Source organism: Juglans microcarpa x Juglans regia, chromosome 5D, assembly GCF_004785595.1.
Source record: "Juglans microcarpa x Juglans regia isolate MS1-56 chromosome 5D, Jm3101_v1.0, whole genome shotgun sequence".
NCBI classification, from domain to species: domain Eukaryota; kingdom Viridiplantae; phylum Streptophyta; class Magnoliopsida; order Fagales; family Juglandaceae; genus Juglans; species Juglans microcarpa x Juglans regia.
In genome coordinates this window covers 15,908,063-15,935,917 of record NC_054602.1, presented here as the reverse complement: position 1 = coordinate 15,935,917, position 27,855 = coordinate 15,908,063, and the positions used below count along the sequence as shown (strand labels likewise).

Genomic DNA, 27,855 nt, shown 5'->3' with positions numbered 1-27,855 from the left:
GATGTTGTGTATATAATCAAAAGTTAAATTTCAATAGCTTCTTTTTACTTTTCTGCTTTTTGTAGTGTGTATATATATGTGACCCTTGTGTAATAAAAAACATATCAATGAGAATCAGTTTCTTCTCATAATCAGTTTCTTCTCATCTTCACTTTCTGTTTTTAACAGTTTCTAACATGATATCAGAGCAGGAACAATTTCCTGCAATACCTTCTCGTTTTTAATCATCTTTCATTGAACCTATGGCCTCCTCATCTTCCTCTTCTTCTTCTCCTACAGAAGATCCACATAGCCCTTTTTTCTTGCATCACAGTGACAATGCAAATACTGTCATTATTTCACTACCCTTGACTGGCTCCAACTACATTTCTTAGAGCAGATCTTTTCTTCTTTCCATTTCAATCAAGAATAAGTCAGGATTCTTAGATGGCACCATCCCCTCTCCTGACCTTGTAGATCCTTCTTATGTATCTTGGTTACGGTGCAACAACATCATACTTGCTTGGATTTTAAATTCTGTTTCCCAGGACATAGCCTCTATTGTGTTCTTCATGACTTTAGCTAAACAAGTATGGGATAAACTCAAGGAGCGCTTTGCACAGCTTGATGAAGCTAGGATATATCACCTGCAACACAAACTCAGTGGCATAGTTTAAGGGCATCTTTCTGTAAGTGACTACTTCACCCAACTTAATGCCATTTGAGAAGAACTGCATAGCTATAGACCACTTTCTTGTTGCTCTTGTGGTTTATGTACTTGTGATGCTTTAAGGAATGTTGGTGAAGTTCAGCAGAGGGACTATGTTTTCAAATTTTTAATGGGTTTAAATGATAGCTATGATGCTGTTAGAGGGAAAATTATCTTGTTGAGCCCCTTGCCTTCTCTATATAAGACCTTCTCACTTATTTTACAAGAAGAGAGGTAAAGGTAAGCAAGAAACATAGTTGTTCCTACCACAGAACCATCTGCCTTACTTGCTTATCAAAATTTCTCAAAGGAAAAGGAAAAAACAGATTTGGTTTGTGGACATTGTGGGAAGATGGGACACACAAAGGAGAAATGCTACAAACAAATAGGGTTTCCACCCACTTTCAAATTCACCAAATCCAAGTTTGGAAATGGTTTTGGAAAACCTGCTGCTCACTCTGCAAACTAGGTTGCTTTTGATGGTTCCACCATGGATCAAACTGTTGCTGCAAGCCATGCATCTCCTGCACCAAGTACCACTCAGTTAAACCTCTCTCAAGCACAAACACAACACCTCGTGGCTCTTGTCAATGCTCAATTCCCTCAGCTGACCTCAAGACACAGTAAACTTCTCATGCCACCACCTATGCATCCTTCACCAATTATTTCAGAACCTGCCCCTTCAACAACATCTCACTCCAATCTAGCAGGTAATCATCATTATTTTTCCAGTTTTAGCATCTCTCATAACCCCTCTCTTTCCAATGTCACAAGTCATGATAAATTCACTGCTCTTTCACAAGATTAGCATGATACATTTCATCACACACCATGGATCATGGACACAGGAGCCACTGATCACATGGTGTGCTCTACCTCATTTTTTACTAATTCTTCCTGCTGCATTCAAGCTTTTGTACAACTTCCAAATGGTACAAAAGCTTAAGTCACACACATAGGCACTGTTAAACTTTCAGACTCTTTCCTTCTAACTGATGTCCTATGTGTTCCCTCATTTACTTTCAATCTCATCTCAGTCAGTAAACTCACTCAAAGGCCAGACACTTGTCTATTTTTCTTAAATAATCTTTGTTTCATTCAGGTCTTCTCTTCATGGATGACGATTGGACTTGCTAAAGTCCATGCTGGTCTCTATTACCTATTGTCTTCACCACCAGACAACACCAATATTCCATCTTCAAGCCCATCTAGTCTAACTCGAGTCAACCAAGCTGCTGTACATCAAGATTTTGACTTATGGCATTGCAGATTAGGACATTTATCCTCTCAAAGAATGAATTCAATTCATTCTAATGTACCTAATGTAAAGTTCAAAGAAAAATCTCATTGTACAGTTTGTCATTTGGCTAAACAGAAACAACTTTCATACCCTTCAAGTGTTTCTAGTAGCTGATTTCCTTTTGATTTAATCCATTGTGATATATGGGGTCCATACTCCCATGCTTCCCTTCAAGGATTTCATTATTTTTTAACAATTGTGGATGATTATTCTAGAGTTACTTTGGTTTTCCTAATGAGACTAAAATCAGACACAAGATCTCTCCTGCAATCTTTCTTCCATCTCATACAAATCCAATTCAACAAAACATTAAGCAAATCAGAACTAACAATGGACTCGAATTTGTATGACTGATTTTTACAAAAAATATGGCATCATTCATCAAACATCATGTGTATATACCGCTCAACAAAATGGTGTTGTTGAGAGAAAACACCAACATCTCTTGAATGTTGCCCGAGCCCTTCTTTTTCAAGCATCATTGCCAATCCAATTTTGGGGAGATGCTATCTTAACAGCAGCCTATATCATTAACAGAATCTCCACACCTCTCCTCTCCAACAAATCCCCATATGAGATGCTTTTCTCATCACCACCTTCATATTCTCACTTTAGGCTATTTGGCTATCTCTCTTATGCTAGGACTCTCAAACAAAACAGAACCAAATTTGAACATAGAGCTAAACCTTGCATTTTCATAGGATATCCTGCTAATGTCAAAGGTTATAAGTTGTATGACATTGAATCTCACTCTACCTTTATCTCTCGAAATGTCATTTTTCATGAAACCATTTTCTCCTTCAAATCTGGTTTCCCTTCAAACAATGACCTGCCTTCCTTCCCCATTAACCTTGTCCTTCCTCCAGCACCACCAGATGACATCTTCTCCTTTCCCTAAACTTCTCAAACCCTCACTCAATCACACAATGATGAAGAACCTTCTTCATAGGGGTGTAACCGGTCCGGTCCGGTCTGGTTTCGGACAAAATCTAGGACTGAACTGGTATGTACCGGTTTTGTATTTTTCAAAACCGATTATGCTCTGGTTACCCTCATAAACCGGTACCTCCGATTTTACCGATTTCTGGTCCGGTCCGGTCCGGTTTTCCGATTTTTTTAAAATATAATAAAGTATTACTTTTTATGATAAAATGTTATTAATAATTTAATATATATATTATGTTTAAAGCATATGATCAATTAAATTTTTATCTGTAGATTAAAATTTTATTTTATAAATTATAGTAACATTATCTTATATACAATTATATTAATAACATATAATCAAACAAATTACAAATATTCATATTTAAGATTAACATTTTATGTTATAATTTATAAATTATAATATGAAATTATTTCATATGAGATATATAATTATATTTTATGTATAAAAATTTAATATATAATTATATATTATATATAAAACTTATATATATAAATATTTTGTATAATATATAAAATTAATTTTCATATATATATTTTTTCCAACCGGTCCGGTTCGGTCCGGTCCGGTCTTGAAAACTACGGAATCGAAATCGTACCGGATTTGACCGGTTTTCATAATATAGGAACCGGTTCCGGACCGGACCGGTTCAAAACCGGACCAACCGGTCTGGTCTGGGCCAATTTTTCGGTTTACCGGTTTAAATTTACACCCCTACTTTTTCATCAAAACCTTCTACACTAGCTGATGAAGAACCTTTTTCCCCAGCTGACCCCTCCACTTTTCCCTCACCTGCCCCCTCATCTCATCCTGACCCTTTCCCTCTTCGAAGGTCTACTAGAAATAGGAACCAACCTGCTTATCTTCATCAATATCATTGCCAGCTTGCAGCCTCTCAACCCTTCCTTTCCTCCTCGACAAATCACCCCTTTCATGATTACATAACTTACAAAAATCTCTCTCCCTCTCATCAGTCATTTTCTGTTTCCCTTTCATTACTTGATGAACCTCAATCCTATAATGAAGCTGTCAGGTTTAAGCATTGGCAAGATGCCATGAAAGCTAAACTTCATGTTCTAGAAGAAAACAACACATGGACTATCACCACCTTACCCCCCAACAAAACTGCAATTGGTTATAGATATGTTTACAAGACCAAGCTGAAATCAGATGGATCTTTTGAAAGACACAAAGCTAGACTTGTGGCCAAAGGCTACACTAAAAAAGAACGGTTTGACTTCCTAGAGACCTTCAGTCCAATTGCAAAGCTCACCACAGTTTGAGTTTTCCTTGCCATAACAGCCATTAAAAACTGGTCCCTCACTGAAATGGATGTTGACAATGCCTTTCTCCATGGAGACCTTGATGGGGACATCTATATGCAATTACCTCTAGGCTATCACATCAAGAGTGAGCAGATTGAGGGGAGAACTTGGTATGCAAGTTAAATAAATCTCTCTATGGACTTAAGCAAGCATCTAGGCAATGGTTCTCAAAGTTTTCAAATTCACTCACTGCCATAGGATTTCATCAATTAAAATCTGACTATTCTTTGTTCACTAAGGTCAGTCCTAATGGATTTATAGCACTCTTAGTCTATGTGAATGATATCATAGTTGGATGTGACTCTCAAGAAGAAGTTGATATACTCAAATCTTACCTTCATAGCAAGTTCAAAATTAAGGACCTTGGACCCCTCAAGTATTTCCTAGGATTGGAAGTTGCTAGGTCCTCACTTCGAATTAACCTTTGTCAAAGGAAGTACACCCTCTGTAACATCCCGTATTTTAGTGTATTTTTATTGAAGGATTATTTTTATTAATTCAAAAATTTATTCTCCTGTTTTAAAATTATCGGATTTTTAGTTGGTTTATTTTTTATGATTTTTAATTTGTGAAAATTAATTTGATATGTTTCCTTAATATTAATTATTGTTATGACTCAAGATATGAGGATTGAACCTCATTTCTTTCCCTCACTTTTTTCTTTTCCACCTTTTCTATTCTTCCTCTTTTCTTCCCCCCCCCCCCCCCCATTTCTTTTTCTCCTCTCTCTTGCGCGCTGCCTCTCCCTCCTCCTATCCATTTCATCGTCCACCACCCATTGCCATTGTGCACTGCCGTGGTCGACACCGCCCCTCCCATTCTCTTCCTCACCAGCCGGCGACCACCCCCCTTCATTCTCAACCCCTCTCGCACCGCCGTGAGCTCCCATGAATAACTTAAAGTCGCAGCCTCCATTTACTCCAGTGCTGTCGTCGCCCCACCTCTGGCCACCATCTCTTCACCACATCTTCCTTGACCTCCTAACAACCTAAACCACCCATCCCCAGCTCCGATCCGCAACCGGTGAAGCCCCACCATCAACATTTCCGTTTTGAGCATTTTGGCCTTCAACCGCCCTCTATGCTGCCACCACGGCCAACCACCACCACCATTAGCTTCACCAACATCCTTAAGCCCTTCTCTAACAATCTCAAGTCTTCGTTTGTCCCCGTTCGAAATCTTGCATTTTGAGACCCACGGCTATAGTGCATTTTGTACTGTTACGTTGCTGTGCCGCCACTTCTTTCACCTCTTTGATCATTCAAAAATTATAATAAATCGTTGTAAGTATTTTTCCAAAGAACTTTTATGATTTAAATGTATTTTTACAATAACTCATTTTACTGTGAATTGATTGGTTATGTCGGACTGAGTCTGAGGAATAAGGGGGTCAGATGGAATGGAGGATGGAGTTGTTTGCGTGTTTTGGACTGTGTTGTGAATTATTGGATGTTGGATATTGAGACGTTTCATATACATTGCATATTTGCACGCATGATCATGTTTGTAAATGAAACTGAGTTTTCGTGTAACTGCATTCATGTTCATGTGTTTATTGAAAACTGGGTTTTCATATGATAAAAGGATTTTTGGGTGCTTGCGTATCATGACCCCAAGCCGAGATGGGGCATTATCTCGATGGAGCTCCTCTGGTCACTCGAGAGCGGAATATACTAATTGACGTCCCCTGGGTTGTCGCTGGGCCACAACGGGATGGTAACGCTCTCGTGCCGACTCTGTGGCCCCTCTACTAGCGGGGGGCTAAAGGATGCTTGGCTACGAACGCGCTGGGCGCAGAACTGGGCATCGCTCATTACGATGTCACATGCACCGTCGTTACTTGTGGTGTGGCGAAGGGAGCTAGGGTGTGCGGATGGTCCCTAGGGGAGATCATGATGCATATGGTAAAATTGGTTAATGGGCCATTTTCTAGGAAAATGATGAGTTCTTGAATAAATGGATTATTGGACTATTGTCTGGGAAAATAACGTGTGTTGGATAAAAGGATTTTGTGTGGGTCATTTTCTGGGAAAATGACAGATTATTATTTTTGGGCCAAATGAGATTTTGGAATGCGTCGGCAGATGTTCATTTTCGGAAAAAATGTTGTTTTGAAAATAATGCATACTTCATCATATGCATGTAGGTTGGTTGCATTAATGCATTTTTATTCTTGAGGTTTGTTTGAATTATACTTACCTGTAATACCATTTTATGGTAATGCAAATTTCAATGCAAATGAAGCTGAGGGTGAGCTTGAGGATTCGGCTCCGCCCGAGGAGTGATATGAGATCACTCGTTTTTATATTTGGACTTGTATTATATTTTATTTTGGGATAACTGTATAACTCTTTTTAATCATTTTATTTATGTTAGTTTGTATTAAAAATTCTAGTACTTAGTTGACTTACTTAAATTATCCGCTGCATTGCGTATTGTACATTGTTGCATGTACACAGACTTGGCACTATCATTGGGATGCGTGACCGTGTTGTCATTATCCTGGCGTCTCGATTTTCATGTTTCCGTACATGGGGGTCGGGGGCGCCACACCCTCGAGATATTAGAAGATTCAGGTATACTTGGCACAAAGACAGTTTCAACACGTATTAAATTGAACCATAAATTGAGTCACACCAGAGAAGAAATCCTCCAAGATCCTACAACTTATAGAAGATTCATTGGATGGTTAATTTACTTAACCATCACTAGACCCGACATCACCTATGTTGTAAGTGTTATAAGCCAGTTCATGGACAGACCCTCACAATCTCATATGCACTTAGCCTATAGGATTCTCAAGTACCTCAAGGGATCCATAGGTCAAGGCATTTTCTTGTCATCCAAATCAGCTTTACATCTAAGGGCCTATAGTGATTCAGATTAGGCTGCCTGCCCCGAGACAAGAAGATCTGTCATAGGGTTCTGTATATTCATTGGAGATTCACTAATAAGCTGGAAATCTAAGAAGCAAGCAATAGTTTATTGATCTTCAGCTGATGCTGAATATAGGGCACTAGCATCTACAAGTTGGGAGATCATGTGGCTTCTCGGTTTGCTAAAGGAATTTAATGTTGACCATGCACAATCTGCTTCCCTCTTATGTGATAACCAAGCAGTCATCCACATTACAAAGAATCCAATTTTTCATGAAAGGACCAAGCATATAGAACTAGATTGCCATTTTGTTAGAGAAAAGGTCTTGGCTGGTATTATCACACCTATGCATGTGTCCTCAAAATTTCAGTTGGCAGATATTTTCACTAAGGCCTTATCAACTTCTACATTTCAATTCTTACTATCCAAGATGGGAATTGTTGACATCTATGCCCATCTTGAGGGGGAGTCTTACAGAATACAATGTAATAAAGTAAAATGCAATCTGGTTCTACACGATGACAACAACCAAAGCATGCCTTAAATACATTGCAGCACTCAAGACATGCATAAAGCTGATAAAGTATGATGCAGTACATGGAAAGAAAAAGACAGCAGTAGCAGCAGCAAAAAGGATAGCACAGAAAATAAGAACCTCAGTTAAGGAAATGCATGGTTGCACACAAAGAAGTATGAGGAATACGATGCATAAAGCTGCCTCTACCATACTGTCCACAAAAGTTCTGAATTGATGTTGTGTACATAATCAAAAGTTAAATTTTAGTAGCTTCTTTTTACTTTTCTGCTTTTTGTAATACGTATATATATGTGACCCTTGTGTAATAAAAAATATATCAATGAGAATCAGTTTCTTCTTAGAATCAGTTTCTCTCATCTTCACTTTCTATTCTTAACAGTTTCTAACACCTATTGAACCTTTAATTGCTAGGCTTACAAAGTCAATGATGGGGCCTATCCATGGCTGCGAATGGAATTTGTGAATGAGAAATTATATTTACAGTCTAATTAGATTGTGTAAACCATGCACTCCCTTTAAAAAAAGCGGGTAAATTTGGAGCTTATATGAAAAAATCAATTTTTTGAATGGTGAATTCACCAGCATGCTTGCATACTCTAGAACTATATCTATAATTACTCTTTGTGAAAATGTTAATAAAGACTTGTAGACTTCTAGCTTAGAAACTTAACCCGAGTCAAAGTTTTACGGGATTTTGAGAGACATAATAAAGAGAGACAACGAGAGATCTTGACACAGAGAGTGAAAGAAAATGATATTGCATGCTAGGGACAAGTCCATAACATTTTCAAAAAGAAAATACGTTCTAATAATTAATTTTATAGCCATTGACAGCCACATGTAAGTTATAGAAAAGAGATGGTATCATTTTCACAATTAATTACAGATAGGTGTTGGTCCATCCCAATGATGTTATTAATTTCTAGGTGATCCATATGCATCATATATACATTAAACTACTAGGGCTGTATATATATATATATATATATATATTTATATAATATGCAGTAGAAAATATTTTTCTCAAATCTCGGACTTATATGAAAAAATCAATTTTTTTAATAGTGAATTCACCTGGCTTACACACTCTAGAACTATATCTACAATTACTCTTTGTGAAAATGTTAATAAAGACTTGTAGACTTATAACTTAAAAACTTCTCCCGGGCCAAAGCTTTACCGGATTTTGAGAGACACATAATAAAGAGAGACAGCGAGAGATCTTGACATGACAGAGTGAAAGAAAACGATACTGCATGCTAGGGACATTTCCATAACATTTTCAGGAAGAAAATAGGTTCTAATAATTAATTTTATAGCCATTGATAGCCACATATAAGTTATAGAAAAGAGATGGTATCATTTTCACACTTAAATATTACAGATAGGTTGTTCCATCCCAATGATGTTATTAATTTCTATGTGATCCACACGCATCATATATACATTGAAGTACAAGGGGCTGTATATATATATATATATATATATATGTATATGCTGTAGAAACTATTTTTCTCAAGTAATTAAAAAACTTTAATAGACATGCATAATTTATTCAAAAAACATAAAAAGTAGTCTTATTCATGCACTTGATCATTAATTTGTCAAGAAAGCTTGCGATTAGACCATTATAATTACTACTTGGATCTAGTGACTATCACCACAACTCCACCACTCCCTTCATGAGTTCCTTGAGTGCTACTTATCGCCTCATTCTCATAATGAAAAAGTCTTCTTGCAAGTAATTTCGCATACCAATATTAAATGTAAGGCATTCATTTAATGAAACAATGCATATTAAAAATGAAAAGTAATATTAATTCGTCAAACTACATGAATCTAACAATTCTCATAATATAAAATGAAAAGTAAAAAACACGTGTATCTGTTTACAATTTTACTTTTTAGGTGGAAATGGAAGAGAGATAAATTACGTGCACCATTCTCAATTCTCAGGTAACGTTTGCAAGACATTACAGTTCTGGATATATTATATTTGCAATTATCTAGAAATTCAATATTATGTAGAAGAAACGCACGTTTCAACTGCAATATACGTAGAGTTTTGCTATGTACAAGCAAGTTTACGTACCAATCTGTGTACTAATGTTATTACCTCCATATTCTAAATTCAAATTAGCACTGTTTTCAATAAAATCTACTTTTTAACTAATCATATTGAATGAGTGTACGTATTAATGCGAGAATTGCTTACAATTAGATTTTTCCATATACGTATATACAAGAATGATTTGGAATTTCTATATCACAAGCTCACATGTCGGCCCCACTTCTTTATGGATCTTTGAATATTCTAGGTCAATTACGATGTGCCTTGCATGATCTTCATATCCTTCTTTCTTTTTCTTTTTCTTTTTTATTTTTTTTATTTTTTATTTTTTTTAAGGAGTTTCTAATTTGCCGCACATGATCATATATATATTGCCAATCCAAGGATTCGACGGACAAACCCAACCCTTCTTAATTACTAATGCAGAATCAAAGATTACCAAAGCTCAGAACATCAGTACAGCTGCCTGCAGCAATGCTTTCATGGTTCCCACTTCTTCTACTCTCCATCCCATGGATTTCTTCCGTTACAGCCACCTCTGGCTCATTTATTCACTGCCTTTTGAGCCATTCTCAGCCCTCTCATCCAATCTCTACGGCTATCTATACTCCCAGCAATGACTCCTACTCTTGTGTTCTGCAATCTTACATCCGGAACCTCCAATTCAACACGTCCACAACCCGAAAACCTTATCTCATTCTCACTGCTTTGCATGAGTCCCATATTCAAGCAGCTGTGGTTTGTGCTCACAGGCACAATCTGCAAATGAAGATCAGAAGTGGAGGCCATGACTATGAGGGTGTTTCTTATGTTCCCGAGGTCCCGTTCTTTATCCTCGACATGTTTAATCTCCGTTCCATTCACATTGATATGAAAAGTGAGACCGCTTGGGTCCAGACCGGGGCAACTCTCGGCGAGGTTTACTACAGAATCTACGAGAAAAGTAAAACCCATGGCTTTCCTGCTGGTGTTTGTCCCACAGTCGGTGTCGGTGGGCATTTTAGCGGAGGAGGTTATGGTAATATGATGAGAAAGTACGGCCTGTCAGTGGATAACATTATTGACGCTCAGATTGTCGACGTTAAGGGCAAACTTCTTGACAGAACATCTATGGGAGAAGATCTGTTTTGGGCCATTACAGGTGGTGGAGGAGCTAGCTTTGGAGTGGTTGTTTCTTACAAAATCAAAATTGTTCGCGTTTCGAAAATAGTGACTGTTTTCCGAGTTGAGAAGACCTTGGACCAAAATGCAACACACATCGTTTACCGGTGGCAACATGTTGCAGATAAGCTGGATAACAACCTTTTCATCAGGCTTATCCTGGACGTGGTAAATGGAACTGATGGCCAGAAGACTGGAAGAGCTACATTCCTTGCCTTGTTCCTTGGAGACTCTGACAAACTTCTCCTAGTCATGAAAAAGAGGTTCCCTGAATTGGGATTGAAAAAATCAGATTGCAACGAAACCAACTGGGTTCAATCTGTGCTTTTCTGGACCAACTTCCCTCTCGGGACAGCAAACGATGTTTTGCTCAGCCGAACACCTCAATCTCTAACCTACTTGAAGAGGAAATCAGACTATGTGAAGAAGCCAATTTCCAAGGATGGGTTAGAGGTGATTTGGAAGAGATTGATTGAACTGCATTACGTAATACTAACATTCAATCCTTATGGTGGAAGAATGGCTGAGATTCCGGCGGAGGAATCTCCATTCCCACATCGAGCTGGGAATCTAGCAAAGATTCAGTATGCAGTAAACTGGAATCAGGCAGGGCAAGAGTTGACAAATTACTATATAAATCTAACAAGAAAGCTTTACAGTTACATGACTCCATATGTGTCCAAGAATCCAAGAGAGGCCTTTTACAACTACAAAGATCTTGACCTAGGTATCAACCACAACGGAAAGGACAGTTACTCGGAAGGAAAAGTTTATGGAATCAAGTATTTCAAGGGTAATTTCAAGAGGTTGGTGAAAATCAAGAGTCAGGTTGATCCTGGTAACTTCTTTAGGAATGAACAAAGTATCCCTACTCTGCCACACGGACGGTAGTGTATGTGTATACACACACAATATTGGTGCCTCGCTGGCTAGGATTTCAGCGCTTAAAGTATTTCTTCTTGTGTGTACTATAGCTGTTTGATTGCCAGAAATATTTCCTAAAAAATAGAAAATATTATTGTTCTTCGTCAAAAATAAAAACAAAGCTGATGATCTGTTGTGAAAATAGAAATTGAAACTGTTCCAAATATATGTACGTATGGAATAGCTACCAGATGTTGTTGACGAATAATTTAAAGAATAGCCTTACTAGTTCCAGATAGACAAATTTGGTACAAATGTTTGGTTAAGAAGTAGATTTTATCAATAAAAAAAATTTTTTTATATTTGTTTTAAAAAAAATTTTTTTATATTTGTTTTAAAATAAAATCTATTTTTTTTTATAAAAAATTGTTCGAGATTTATCTATTTATAATTTATAAAAGTTATTTCTAATAGTAAAAGTTTCAATTTGATCAGTATTGAAAATTTAAGGCTCGATTTGGTTACACGATACAGATGAGTCTATACCGTACACTAGTTTTCCCTATTCAAACACACTATATTTCATTTCTAAGTTTTAAAAACATCCACTTAAATAAACAGTGAACACTACGTGAACTGTGAAAGCTGACAATAAACAATACGTGAATAGTGCTTGAACAGTGGCAACTGACAGTGAACAGTTTGTGAACAATGAAAATTGACAATAAACAGTTCGTAAACAGTGACATTTTTGGCTCTCTAATTACAAAACTGCTACGCACAATCGCCCTATCTAAGCGGCGCGCAAATGAATTTAAAAAAATAATAATAATAAATAACAAAACAGAGTTTTGTTTGTTTTGGATTCCCGCTTCTGTGCTCTGGTCGGTGGATATCAATCTTGTCTTCGGCGTGGTGTTCTTCCTATCGGATCATAAACTTGCGTGGTCTTTGGCTTCTTGTGCTGTGGTCTTCAAGTGGATTTGTGCTCACCCATCTGTGTGGGTCATCTTCCTCATGTGGGTCTTCAGCTTCGTATCTGTGCAGACTTCCATGGAAGGTATAAAATCAGTGTGAGTATTTGTTCCTTGAGTTTTACAGTAGTCTTCAAATCAGTTTGCATGTCTTCAAATCTTCAAGTGGGGGTGTTTTTAATACATAGAAAATCAGCAGCTCCCGATGATATTATTTGACAGCATTAAGTTCTACCTTTCTAAGTGCAGCTTTGCCAAGACCAATGCCGCAGAAGTTGGAGAGTTGGACAAGATAGAGCAGAACATCAGAAAGCACCTGGGTGCACTTTCTCTTCCTCTTTCCAATAAGGCATTTCCAGAACCTCTCCTTTCCACTGGAATATCCTAGAGAGTTCTCCAACTGCACCCACCTAGTGAGGACGATAAATAATCACAACCCCATAAACATGAAACTGCCTTTTTTACTGTTAATTTTGTTATGCAAATGATATGACATAAAAGCAAAAGGGAAATGGTAAAAAAAAGTGGGTTCCAAAGATCATAGGTAACAAAACAAAAATGAAAATCTATTTTGCAAGGTTGGTCAAGTTTAACTCTGGTTAGAAGGCATTCACCTGATCAACTTAATTGAGACTTTAAGAAATTTAATGGAGAAGGTGTATAATAATATATATTCAAGAAAAAATGGAATCTCTTCCACTTGCGAGCAGCAGCAAGATATGCAAAAATATATGGTGGAAACATGAAATTATTAGAACTTCCCAGACAATCCAACTAACGTAAGTTGTTTTTTTTTTTGGTCAAATCTTCAAAAATCCAGGAGTAGGAAAACAATATGCAATGATTCTCCATCTCTATGATCCTCCTCCCTCTTCATGCAAGAAATGGTCTTGAAACAGATATGAACCAAATAGCAATAAGAGAGAGGAATAATAATTTTAGAAGGGTTTGTGTGCGTATGAGGGAGACCATGCACATACCAGAGCCAGAAGAAGGTTTCTCGGGCTGTGGAACTACTAAATCTCTTTCCTTGTCGAACTCAGTCATCTTTTTTTTGAGAAGATCAAGAGTAACAATTTCACCTTTTGGAGCCCCAATCATCTCTGTATAATATCTCTTCTTTTTTTCCTTCTCAAGAACAAACAAAGCAAAAGAGAGCAAAAAAAAAAAAGGGGCCAAGAGAGTGAGAAAAACTGAGCGACTGTTGGCTCAAGCCCCAAAAATTAGGACACGGCTTTGTCAAAGTTTTTCAAAACTGTGCGTTTTTTTTTCCACATCAGCACTGTTTATGCACCGTCTACCTGAGGCAATTGTATTCAACATTTTTGCTCTAATTATGTGACACCCCTAGACCTCGCTTGGAATTTGACAGAGATTGACTCGTTTTGGATTGAGAGAGGCTTTCAACCCATCACATTTTATCTCATCATTCCAACTTTCACAAATTTTTACATAAAATATAATAAACAATTTAACTTTTTCAAATTTCAAAACAATAATAATATTAAAAAAATAAAATTGTCACAATATTTTATTCAACTTTCATCTCAACTCCTTATCCAAACATAAAGCGTTAGGACATGTAACACATAATCACACACCCTTCATTCATACAGTTAACATGCAATGCATCTAGTATGTTTCTAGTATCATGACATAATCATAGTAGAAAGCTTTCAAACATCCAAAATACATTGTTCTTGACATATACCCAAAAGACATCCTAATGAACCTTATCCTTCTCCAAGATCTTCTGGAGGTCCTAAAAAATGTTTAATACTTCGCAAATGAAATTTTCAACGAACTCTAAACCCGGACTCTAACCACTCCACTAATGATGGCTCCACAGAGTGCTCAGGGCTCTTTCGGGCTTCCTTAACTTTCGAGGGACCCTCGTGCTTGCCCTTCCTCATCCCTGTCTTCTAGTTCTGTCACAACTTCTACCATTCCAGTAATGCTTGTACCCCATTACTTCTTGTCAATTAAAAATCATAATTCATAGTGCATATATAAACTCTAAATTCTCAATGACCCTAAAACTCGTTGTTTCAAATCAACCACTCCAATATAATTAATCTATGACTCCACAAAGCCACAAAATAAATGCCAACCTGCCAAAATACCAACTTAATGGAACGAAATAAATTGACTGAATATCGCTATCCACACTACAACATAATTGCTTTTTAGTGATAGTTGAAAATTTGTTACAGTGCCCAAACTGTCATTAAAAATACTTTTTGTAACGGTTTCTGGAAACCGTTACTAAAGACAGATGAGATATTTTTGACATTCGAACGGAGGGAAAATTTACATTCGAACGTCATATGTTCAAACATTGTGGTTACTTACGTGCAAACGTGAAATATTTTGGCGCCAACGTTCAAATGTTAGTAATTAACGTTCAAATGTTAATTGTAAATTTAAATTAAATATGACTCTAATTTAAAAATTAAGTGGTTTTTATAGTGCATAATTTGTGAATAAGTTTAAAAAATTGTAATATATATTTATATATACACAATTTGTAAAATATAATTATATAAATTTGAAGTGCAGTGATTTAGTATTAAAGTTGAAAATTTAACATTAAAGAAGATTGAGAATTGAAATTAAAAAATAATAGATATATTAAATAATATTTTTTCTTACATATATTAAAAGCAAAATACAAAATATGATAGAATTTCCTAAACAACACTCAGACGAAGATGTTGTTCACAAAATTTGTATTTTGTATCTGCTCAGTCAAGCTATCAACCTTCTCTTTGAGGATACCTACACGATGGGCTATCTTGGCAACAGACTCCTCTACAGTCACGTTCTATCGATCGATATGCACAGTCAGCTGTGAGAGCACCACATCAATCCAAGCAGGCCGCGCATCTCTCGCAGATGTACTCGTCGGCTGCTAACTACTACTCCCCACACTTAGCCCAGGCTGCTTAGAGGAACTAGATCCGCTATAGGGGGTGGCTAATGTCAAGCATACCCCCTTGCTTGTCCAATGCTATGTCGATACGTGCTCATGCCGAGGGGGCTCATTTGATCTGTGACCCATTCCTTCAGCTGGAGTGGCACTCTCCGAGCAAGTAATAGCCGGCTGATGATGACACCATATGGGAGGTTGTCCATAGAAACGATGCTCACCTAGTAACGGATCCTCCCAAAGATGCGCAGTGGCAAATCGATGGTATCTCCACGTGTCACTCGTATAAAAAACTATGCCAAAATCTGACTAAATGTGGTCTTATGTGCCATAGGATCCAAGTTTCTTGCAACAATAAGCTGCAACATGTGAGAGAAAGGTAGCATATGTATTTGGTTAAATGTGTTCTTCCTCTCAATCTGCGTGCGGTCTCTCCTAGTCTGACTATTCTGCATCTCTGGTATCATCTACTAGCTCAACTAGGCCAGTAGATGATGCAGAAGTGTCTACATCTCGATCGAGTGTGCCGTGTGCAGATATAGATGTGTGAACCACGGTTGTGTCGCTAGTCTGAGTGTCAGCTGTAGTCGATTTCTCAACTACTCGACGAATCCTGAGGAGCTCGGCGATGGCATTTGATGAAATCTCAAACGAAATACCTCATATAGTCACAGTGTGAGAGGATGCGTCCTAAGAGATGGAGTACATCCCATATAGAACTTCTGAACCATTGAGGGGTATACCTACCCTCTCATTGTGCAGATATTTCCCAGTCTCTACTGATGAAGACATCTCGGAGGCTCATCTACTCCCATTTGAACTCGTCGAACTCATTGATCAGGACCTCTCGCTCCACCATAACAGTATGAGCCCTGATCCGAGCAGTGTCCTTAGTGGCTCATTCCCTCCCCCGTTTCCTAGTATGCAAAGGATGAGTCATATCCTGAAAATAGAAAAGGAAAAAAATTATTAGTACTATTGATGCATTTTTCGTATAAATTTTAAATTGTTCTGCATTAACGATCGAACATAATATAACATATGTTCGAATGTTCAGATAAAACGTTTGCACATATGTGTTTAACGTTCAAACATAACAATTAACGTTCGAATGTATGATATACACATTCAAACATCAAGGGCAAAACGACTAAGAATTTTAAAATGTGGTACGTTCGAACGTTATGCCTTCCACGTTTAAAAGATTTATGTTCGAACGTAAAATATTGTCGTTCAAACACGGAAGGCAAACAGTGGATAAATTGAAAAGTAGTACGTTCAAACGTTAACATTCAACGTTTGAACGTAAATGCTATGAAAAGTAATGTTCGAATGTACAAAATATACGTTTGAACATGGAAGGCATAACGGCTATGTAATTGAAAGGTCGTACGTTAGAACATTCTGTCAAAATGTTCGAACGTTACGACACAGAATAGTTGCTCAACCATTCTCGAAAATCACGTACCAAGGTTCTAAGTGACCAAATGCCACCATAGAAATGAGGTATACTGTAACACCCCGTTCCCGAAAAGACATTTTAGAATTTTCGAGGAGCCAGTGTGCTACTACTAAACTTGAACTTAAAACTTTTTCTTTTTAACAATGCACCAGATGCGAAAAATTTTCATAAAATAACAAACCAACTGTAACACCCCGTTCCCGAAAAGACATTTTAGAATTTTCGAGGAGCCAGTGTGCTACTACTAAACTTGAACTTAAAACTTTTTCTTTTTAACAATGCACCAGATGCGAAAAATTTTCATAAAATAACAAACCTCAATAAATACTAAAAATCCAAAATAAGGTCTGCGGAAGCACTTATGAAAAATAAGGAAGTCTCATGTGCTTATCAAAATAATTTATTTAAAACTTAGAACCATAAAAATAATCATAACATAATCTGTCTAGGCCTCTGTCTCGCCTCCCTGGGTCAAGTTCTGTCCTGCAGTCTCGTCTTCATAAATGTCATCACCTGGGGTGGTTTAAAAACATAAAAACAAACTAAAATGAGTCGAATACTCAATAAGCAACACATCATACAGTAAACATAATAAACATAAGGTTTCTTAAAAAGCGTGCATATTCATAAATACATTCATAAATAACATGACATAAACATTAACTTATCTTTCACTTGTCATAGGCCGTTGCCCATTGTTGACCCCCGTGAGTTAGGGTTAGCGAATCTAAATAGATTTTGATTCCGCCCGTGGCCGCGGGTTGTGGAATCCATACATAAGGAAGACAATACTGGGTGCACTATCAGCATGCACGACCTGTCAATGCAATATGCCCATAACATAGGTACCGTTTTCATATCATAACATAGGTCGTTACATATTTTATCAAATCATACTTGCATACTTGACATTTCATAGATTTCAAAAGAAATCACATACATATCATATCATAGATTTCAAAAGAAATCACATACATACTTGTCATATTGTATCATAGATTTCGAACGAAATCGCATTCTTTCATAAACGTCATGATACATGTTTCATCGCATAAAATCATGATTTTTCATAAATATTTTACGAAATAACTCTCTCATAAAATCATGCATTTCCTAAATAATTTTATGAATAATCTTTCACATAAAAATCATGCATTTCATAAATAATTTCATGAATAGTCTTTCACATAAAATCATGACTTCTTCATAATTTTATCATATTTTGGGTACGTAAAAAGGGGCTTCCAATAAAGGGCATACATGCATAATATCTTTTATAAAAAGACAAACAGCTCACTGTACATACGCGTAAGGATATGATCATGCTACTTACCTCGTAGCGCTAATAAAATAATTTTCGGGCGCGACTGATTTCCTATAAGATAGACACGTAGCTTACGTAAATTTCTACTTAAAGACATACCTCTTAATTAAACTAGAAATTTTAACTTAATCTATATTTTTCATTAACTTTGGTCTTTCAAACTCTAAAATCACATTGACTCTATAATATTGACATCAATTCTGTATATCTAGAGTTTATATGTCCCACTTAAAATACAACTCTATCACCATGATACAAATCTAATTAACCTCAAGCCCAGCCCACAGCTAAGTCAAATCCAATTTAAAAATACAAGTCCATTTAAACATTATTATAATCTGAAATAGTTGCAAATTCTAGCCCATAAAGATATTACCACATGAGCCCAAACAAAAGAATAAGCCCATCCCACCCTTATATGAGCCTAAGGCCCTCGACCCAACAGGAACTAAGGTTCTTTCTAGAACCCGAAATCATGGCACATCCGAAAACAAGAAAAAAAAAACAACAACGTTTGAGAGAGAGAGAGAGATGGGTCTGCGATGGAGGAGCTCACCGAGGGAGGAGCTGTACGGCACGGCGGCTGGAACCAAAGCGGCGCAACTGGGTTCCTTTGGGCTGGTTAGTGCGACGCCGAGAGAGAGAGAACGGAGAGAGATTTTTCACACCACACAACGTGCATGGGGGCTTCGGGTGGTGGCGTTGGGCGTCACTGGGCGGTGGAGGCTAGACCTCCGGCGATATATGTTGCTGCTGACGGTGGCGTCACGGCCCACCAGTGGCAGAACATGGCTCTCGGTTTGGGGAAGGATGCTTTGTTTCGATGGGCTAAAACAGAGGAGCTTCAGCTTCCGCTTTCCACAGAAGATGATGATGGTGGCTACTGAGTTTGGGCTGCTTTCGAGGGTGGAGAGGAAGAGCTATGGTTGCTGCGTGATTGTAGTTGTGTGGTGGTCTCGCGTTTGCTCTACGATGAGTGTTGGTTGTGTTTGGAGGGTGAACACTAAGTGGTGAACCGGGGGGTCGCCGTGCTGCGGGACTGAACGTGGGGTTGGTTTCGGTTCTGAAAACCCTAGGATATATCAAAGGCAGTGTGTGTAAGGCTGTGTGTGAGTGTATAAATAAACACAATGTCGTGCAAGCGGAGGAAACAGATGGAAGGCTGTGTGTGAGTGTATAACTAAACACAATGTCGTGCAAGCGGAGGAAACAGATGGAGCCGTGCATGCATTTTATTGATACGTGATTGGAAGACTCATGGTGGAGGGCATTGCGGCTTGCATTCTTTGGTGAGTGAAACGTGTATATGTATATATGTTTGAGAACCTAAAGAAAACCCTAGATAAAAATAAAGGAAGAGACGTGCATGTGCGTGGATTAGGTTTGGTGCGTGTTTCAAATTCAAAGAAGAAAAAATCCGGTAGAGAGGAGTTGTATTATGAAGAGGATTCATGGGTTTGGAGGGAAAATAATAATAATAATGGAGATTTAACTCTAGGTTTATAAAAAAATCATCTGATAATTTGCTTTAACCCATAAAAAATTTTATCTGTAATTTTATTTCTAAATAAAAGATCGGGCCGTTACATATACACTTCAAGAAACTTTTCTACGATGACCATTTGGCCAATGGCAACCTGTTGTGGTCGAAAAATGGAGTTAAAAATCTGGTCACCACTAACGTTCAGTTTACACAAAATCCTACTAAATCTTAAAAAAAAAACATGTAAGAGGACAAAATAGGGTTGTCTACCTTTTGGCGACGGTTGTGACGGGGTTTGACGGTGGCAGCGACAGTTTAGTGGCGGCGTGCAACAGTGGAGAGATAACGGTAAGGGTCTGAAAATGACGTTTTCCGTTTCAGTTTTGGGCTTATATACATGAAACATTCGAACATCATTCTGAGTCACGTTCAAGCGTTTTGCGATTGAATTTCCAAAAATTTATTAATAATATTTTAAATTATATTATTAATATATGTTATATATTATAATGTATACTATAACATATAGCATACTATATCTAATATTATATTATAATATATATAGTATAGTATAGTGTATATATATATAGTATATTATATATATAACGTATATTATATATAGTTAATATATAATATATAATATATAATATTATAATATATACTATATATATTGAATATAGTGTATTATATATTAGTGTATTATTGTTGTTAGTTTTATTAATTATAGCCAAATGTCTATGTTATATATTAATTTGTTCCTCGTTAATTAAATATATAATGTTTTATTTCTAAATGTGTACATCATATTAGTAATTTTAAATAAACCAATTTATTAAGAATTTTAAAACTTCTGAGATAGTGTTAATAATGTTGGATAGATTGTTAAAGTAAAAAGTAATGGAATTAAATATTAATGAAACTATTATTTTTTTTTATTAACTATAAGTAATAATATTAGTAACAACATTAACATTTTTAGTAACTTAAAATTTGTTAAAAACGTAAAAATTAATTCCCAATAATTGAACTCCGGCTCTGCATGGATTTGCTCCCCAATGGTCACCAGTTTGAGTATTGGATTTGCTCCCCAATGGTCATCAGTTCGAGTCCCCTTAGGGCCATAACAGGTTTACCTGGTCGTTAACTTTAGAGCCCTGTAAGATTAGTTGAGGTGCGCGCAAGCTGGCCCGGACACCCTCGATTATAAAAAAAGATTAATATAGTAATTACATAATATATAATACTAATATACTAATATATAGTACTACTATATAGTATAGTAATCATATAGTAACTCGTGTCTTGGCCATGACAGTCCATTTATTTCATTTCTCGAAAAATATGCTGAATTTTTTTTTATAAGTAGGAAAGATTTTATTAATATAAAAATAAGCATAATCTGAGTACGTCTCATTTAGATAATGAAATGAGATGAGATGATTTTAAATGGAAGTTGAAAGTTGAATAAAATATTATTAGAATATTATTTTTTTATATTATTATTATTTTAATTGGGCGACATAATAGACTATCCCATAATTCTATTTGAATACTTCTACTACGCCTAATACTAATGATGAAATAGTTTGATTTAAAAAATAAATTTAATTCATAAATTCATATATAATGTACAGTGGACCCTACGAACTTCTTATTTTGTTATGCTAGGAAAGAATTGCGGACCACGCAAGGACTAGGCATGCATACGTGTCAGATGCTTCTACAATGGGCAGGAATTTTTCCATTTATATTAAAATTGAAATTTTCAAACCTCTGACCGTTGACTAGAATAAAATGCCTTTTCCTAATTCTTCAGAGCTAGCTTAATTTGTAAATTTAGCTCAAGCAGCTAATTATAATTAAAGAAAAAGTCAAAGAACTTTGAAAAGTCCTTGTGGATATTAATGATCCGTGCATTATGCAAACTTCAAATCCTTAGGCAAAATTCAAATCGTGTATATATACATAATATATATATCTATATCATAAATTCTATATAGAAGCTTTATACCACATATATTCAGTTAATTAATATGTAATTTATCATTTTTACTGATCTTCTATACTAATGCTTAAATATATGTATGTTTAAATATATTTCCAATGACAAAAATGATCAATTACATGTTGGTCAATTAGAGTTATATGGTGTAAAACTTCATTGTACCATTTCTCATATATATATATATATATAATTTGTAAAAATGCATTGAGATGACTTACTCCTATTTATTTTTTTAAGCATTCTAGAAGCCATAAAACTCATCATGATTTCAGTAACAATAAACACAATCATTTTTTGTAAGAAAAATTGACTCATCATCTATTTTCTTATCATTCTATGATGTTGTATTAAATGATAGGTTCACAAATGAAATATAATAAATAGTCTCCAATCATCTAATGCTAGTACATTATGAGATAATGAGAGGATGATGAGAAAATGGATAAGTAGTATTACTCTTTTCATAATCATGATTTAAAATAAAAGAATTTTTGCAAGACAATAATATTTTTATAATTATTTTAAAATGTCATTTAATTTTTTTTTTATGCTGTCATTTATTTAAAACATGATTATAAAAAGGCCGGTTGTGTATTTATCATTTTCCTAACTTTTAATAAGATTGATGAAAGTGAAAGATCGGTCCATGCATGCGAAATTACGCTTCAGACATACATCAAAGTCCTAATTAGCAAAGGCAGATATTGTTGATCTCTTTGAATAATCATCGTAAATAATAATAGTTCATTCAGCAAAAAAATGATTTATTAATTAATTACTATTTTAAACCTATTTTTACTACACGTACCGGGCTAGTTTGAACTAATTAAGATGGTAATCCTTTCAACAAAAACATAAGAATAAGAAATTAAGATGGTAATGTCCCTTTTAGAATCTTCATTAAATAGGGAAGATCGTGACATTTTCGAAGGCTGAGCTTTGACTATTCCACCGCATGGCTAAGTATGTAAAATTCCACGTATAAGCTGCAAGGTACGAAATTCTTGTAAAGCTCGTGTTTTGACCCCATATTAAACTATAATGTTCTTGCAAAAATAAACCGACATTACAGTTGTGAAATCTGAAACATGCATGATCACGCAGGTCAATATACATATCGAAGAGTCCAAAATTAATTAGCCCCTTGCATGCATGCATGCTTGCCGAAGAAAAGTACGTACACATGACATGAATTAGTCTGTCAACGTACTATGTTGTCAAATCGCCATGCAATTTGGGCTTTACTACGTTCACGCGCGATAGCTTCGAATTTTCTCTTTTTCTGTGAAATTTCTTGTGGGAATTCAAGATCTCACCCTGGCCAATCAGCTGGATGCATGATGGCATGGTTCCCTGCAAAGTTAAAAAATATGTACGTTATATGCAACAGCTGTTATAAGCACCATTGTACGTACAGTTTTCACATTAATTTCCAAGTATTCAACAAATTACGTATATATCTCCTCATAACACTATAAATAAGGAAGCTTGCATCCTGTTTTTAACGCAGAAACACAAACAAAAATGAAGCCCGTTAGCTCTTCAGTGCTACTTCCATTTGTTATTACTCTTCTTTTCTCATTTTTATGGGCAACTCCGGCTCACACCCATGAAGACTTCCTTCAATGCCTGACCCTTCATGTTGGAAACTCCACCGCCTCAATTTCTCAAGTCATTTACACCCCCGCCAATTCCTCATATTCATCTGTATTGGAATTCTCCATACAAAATCCTAGATTCTCAACACCTGCCACCCCGAAACCTCTAGTCATTATTATGCCATTGCATGTCTCCCAAATTCAAGCAACCATTAAGTGTTCCCAAAAACATGGCATGCAAACAAGAGTTAGAAGTGGAGGTCATGATTATGAGGGCCTTTCTTATGTTTCTCATTTTCCATTTGTCATAATCGATTTGATAAATCTTCGTTCAATCAATGTTGATGTAGAAAATGGCACTGCATGGGTTGAAGCCGGTGCTACTATCGGTGAAGTATACTATAGGATTGCAGAGAAAAGTAGAAACTTTGGCTTTCCGGCGGGAGTTTGCCCTACTGTGGGTGTTGGTGGACACTTCAGTGGCGGAGGGTACGGAACCTTGTTGCGCAAATATGGCCTTGCTGCAGATAATATTATTGACGCCCAAATGATTGATGTTAAGGGTAGAATTCTTGACAGAGAATCAATGGGAGAAGATCTATTTTGGGCCATTCGAGGAGGTGGAGGGGCCAGCTTTGGAGTCATCGTTGCGTGGAAAATCGAGCTAGTTCATGTTCCATCAACTGTGACTGTATTCACAGTTAATAGGAACTTGGAACAAAATGCAACCAAGCTTGTTCATCGGTGGCAAATGTTGCAGACAAGCTTGATGAAGACCTATTCATTCGCGTCATCTTAAGTGTTGCCAATTCTAGCCAAGAAGCTGAAGGAAGAACAGTACAGGCTTCATTTAATTCCTTGTATCTCGGAGGGATAGATAATCTCCTTTCATTGATGCAAGAGAGCTTCCCTGAATTGGGTTTGGTAAGAGAAGACTGCTCTGAAATGAGCTGGATTGAATCTACCCTCTACTTCGCCGGGTTTCCAAGTGGGGATCCTTGGATGTACTGCTAAGCAGGACTCCTCTAACAAGACCAACTTTTTTCAAAGCAAAATCTGACTACGTGATGGAACCTATTCCAGAAGTTGGCTTGCAAGGGATTTTGGAGAGATTTTACCAAAAAGAGGCCAATGAAGCAGAATTGATCCTGAGTCCGTATGGGGGAAGAATGAGTGAAATCTCGGAATCTGCAATTCCTTTCCCACATAGAGTTGGTAACATCTACAAAATCCAACACTTGGTGTATTGGGAAGAAGAAGGAATTGCGGCATCCGAGAGGCATATAAGTTGGATCAGGAGGCTTTACAGTTACATGGCTGCCTATGTTTCAAAATCACCAAGAGCTGCATACATCAATTACAGGGACCTTGACATAGGAACAAATCGTATGGAAGGTAACACAAGCTATAGACGGGCAAGTACATGGGGTACTAAATATTTCAAGAGCAACTTTAACAGGTTGGTTCATGTGAAGACCATGGTCGATCCCACTAATTTCTTCAGGAATGAACAAAGCATCCCGGCTCTTTCATCCTGGTGAGAGGTGATTTTAATTACAGAAGATATTGTACTCAACAATAAATCCTCTCTCTACCATGTTTTACCTATTATTCCATTTAATAAGCACATATCATAAAGGCCATATATATCGATATTTTATGTGCATTGTAAAATAAAAGGGTTTCCACAAATTGAGGCATATATTCATGTCTGTTGATGCATATATATATATATATATATATTGTACTTTGTGACATGTTTATGTTCCAGTAATAATATAGTTTTCATTTACGTCAATTATATATTTTGATCTGTTGGTTTGGTGGTTATGAATTAATGATACTCAATTACATCACTAACCAGCTCTTAGCCTCGATTATATATAAAATTCAGAACTATAAAGAAAATCTCAGGCAATTGCCGGTCACAGGAAGCGCGCCACTATTAAATGCTTTCCATTTCAACAAAAATTTGACATATGGGCTGGCAGAAGGTGGAAAAAGTCCACGATCATTGTCCAATATATTTCTATGGATAAATTAATTACGATTAAAATAAATGAATAGGTGGCATATTTGATATATACAAAAATAATTTTGGATAAAAATCCGAGCTCTATATATCTATACTTGAGGGTATTTTACCATCTAGAATTCTAAGAGCATTGTCAATTAAAATATAATAATTACGCAGCTTGTACTTCGGCCTCGTTCGTTTTCACTACTCCTATCAACTCATATCATCTAATTATTATAACTTTCTCAAATTTCTACAATAAAATATACAATTCAACTTTTTCAAATTTAAAAAAAAAATATTAAAAAAAATATTCTAATAATATTTTATTTAACTTTTAACTTTAATTTGAACTCATCTAATCTACGAAAACAAATGAGGCCTTAAAGAAAAGGTCGTACAAGAACTACTTTAGAATTAATAAAGTCCTTAAGTAGAATCAAAACGAGCATTTGTAACAGATTATTTGCAACAAGAATAACTACCTGCTATGAAAACAAACTCATTTTAGAAGGAAATAGTTACTTTCATAGGAAATAGCTGACTATAAATAAGTAATTTTCTTGTAGTGAATATTATTGATATTATATCTACACGCATATATATACGTGTCTGTGTGACTCTCCATATCATGTATATATGTATGCATATATATGTCCTTATACTTAAAAGCGTCTATCGTCCAATGAACAGTGTGAACAGTACTCATATTTTACGCTTTTTTGTCCCTCTCTACATCCTCACAACAATATTCTTTCCAAAATACCACAAAATCACCATAACGGATAACAAAATCACCACAACAGATCATCACAAAATCACCACAACAGATTACAAAATCACCACACAAAATCATCACAAAATCATCATAACAGATCACAAAATCACAGCAAGCACAGACCAAACTCACCGTAAATCATCTCAAAATCACCGTAACTTTTTCTGGTTAATTTTCACAGATATATATATATATATATTAATGAGACATGCATGTTCATGGAGATCATACAAAAACAATATTTATTTTCTGACATGATCATGATTATCATGTTCAAATCTTTCTCATTATTAATTTATATCAATTATATTTTGGATCCGTTGGTTTATAATTTGGTTATGAATACATGAGCGAGACTCAATTGCTAATTCGTTAATTATCAGATTTTAAAAAGGTAGTCTTTGAAAAATATTTCCGCTCATAAACTAGCGCTATTAATACTGCTTTCGTTTTCAGCAGTTTTGACATTGCATGCGGGGAAAACATTTAAAAAGGAAGAGATCTAAGAAGAAGATGATCAGCACGGATCATTATTGTCAAAATTATCCGTTATGAATGGATATCTTGCGATTTAATTAAAGATTAAGTGGGTTAATATTTTATATAAAAAATCTGATTTTTAAAATCCTCTATAATTCTTAGGGTATTTTATTATCTAGCAAATTCAAATTAAATTATTAGAATTTTTACTACATGAAACTTTCTCACTTTTAAATTAGCAGGCTAAAATATATAATATGATGAGATATCCTTAAAAAGGGACAATTCTGGAAATTGTTGACAGTTGCTTATATATATTCATGATGAACAAGTAATCAAAAGGTGGTCATGTGGAATAACATGAGGTTTCATGCATCATCATCGATTGTTTAACCTTATTTACTTGGCATGCACTAGAGACTTGTGAGAGTAAAAGGGGTTTATTGTGATAATTTTTGTTCATGTGTACGTTAATGCTTCTTTCTTTTATTTTACCTTGGACTTGTTATTTCTCATTTAATTTACATCAAATTAGATTTTTAATAGAATTTTCATTTAAGTGGTTACTATATATAAGAATGACAACTAAAATGTGTCATATCAATGTGGGTGACTTGGTATTACATGAATTAATGATAGAAGAAGTGCTGCTCCATTTGCTGTTGAATAGCATGTGCCAATAGTGATAAACATTTGGACATGGTTGAGTATCATTTAGGAGAATGGTTACTATGATTAGTACTTATATTGAGGGAGGCTTAGACTTCATTTGCTTATGCTATATAGTAAAAAGGTATCCCGTGTAACGCCCCGTATCCGGAAAAGTCATTATTGATGGTCCAAGACCATACATATTAATAGATATAACTGTTATTTATTTGCTGACTAGGCAGATTGGCTGAAAATAATATAACTATACTTAACAATAAAACACAAGGAAAAGCCCACATGCGGCGAAGATTTTTGTTGCCCTTGGAAAAAGGAGAAGTCCCACCCCTATTAACATAGGAATTATAACCGGAATGAAAGGTATGA

The 27,855-nt window shown here is 35.9% G+C and overlaps 1 protein-coding gene, 1 long non-coding RNA gene and 2 pseudogenes across 2 annotated transcripts; 3 read left to right on the top strand and 1 right to left on the bottom strand.

The window, feature by feature from the left end:
- The first annotated feature begins 10,099 nt into the window (after nt 1-10,099).
- LOC121264980 (berberine bridge enzyme-like 8) lies at nt 10,100-11,996 on the top strand. The gene has a single exon (XM_041168403.1). It carries the CDS (start codon nt 10,166-10,168, stop codon nt 11,795-11,797), a length of 1,632 nt encoding a protein of 543 aa, XP_041024337.1. The 5' UTR covers nt 10,100-10,165; the 3' UTR covers nt 11,798-11,996.
- Nucleotides 11,997-12,671: 675 nt separating this feature from the next.
- LOC121264997 lies at nt 12,672-19,601 on the top strand. The gene is made up of 3 exons (XR_005940594.1): nt 12,672-12,682; nt 13,687-13,690; nt 19,468-19,601. It is a non-coding gene; the product is annotated as an uncharacterized LOC121264997 (long non-coding RNA).
- Nucleotides 12,956-13,845, bottom strand: LOC121264990 (annotated as a pseudogene).
- A 3,870-nt stretch (nt 19,602-23,471) lies between the features above and the next one.
- Nucleotides 23,472-25,259, top strand: LOC121264979 (annotated as a pseudogene).
- Nucleotides 25,260-27,855: the final 2,596 nt, after the last annotated feature.

Coding starts and splice junctions, on each gene's coding strand:
- LOC121264980 (XM_041168403.1), top strand. CDS start 10,166: ATGCAGAATCAAAGATTACCAAAGCTCAGAACATCAGTACAGCTGCCT.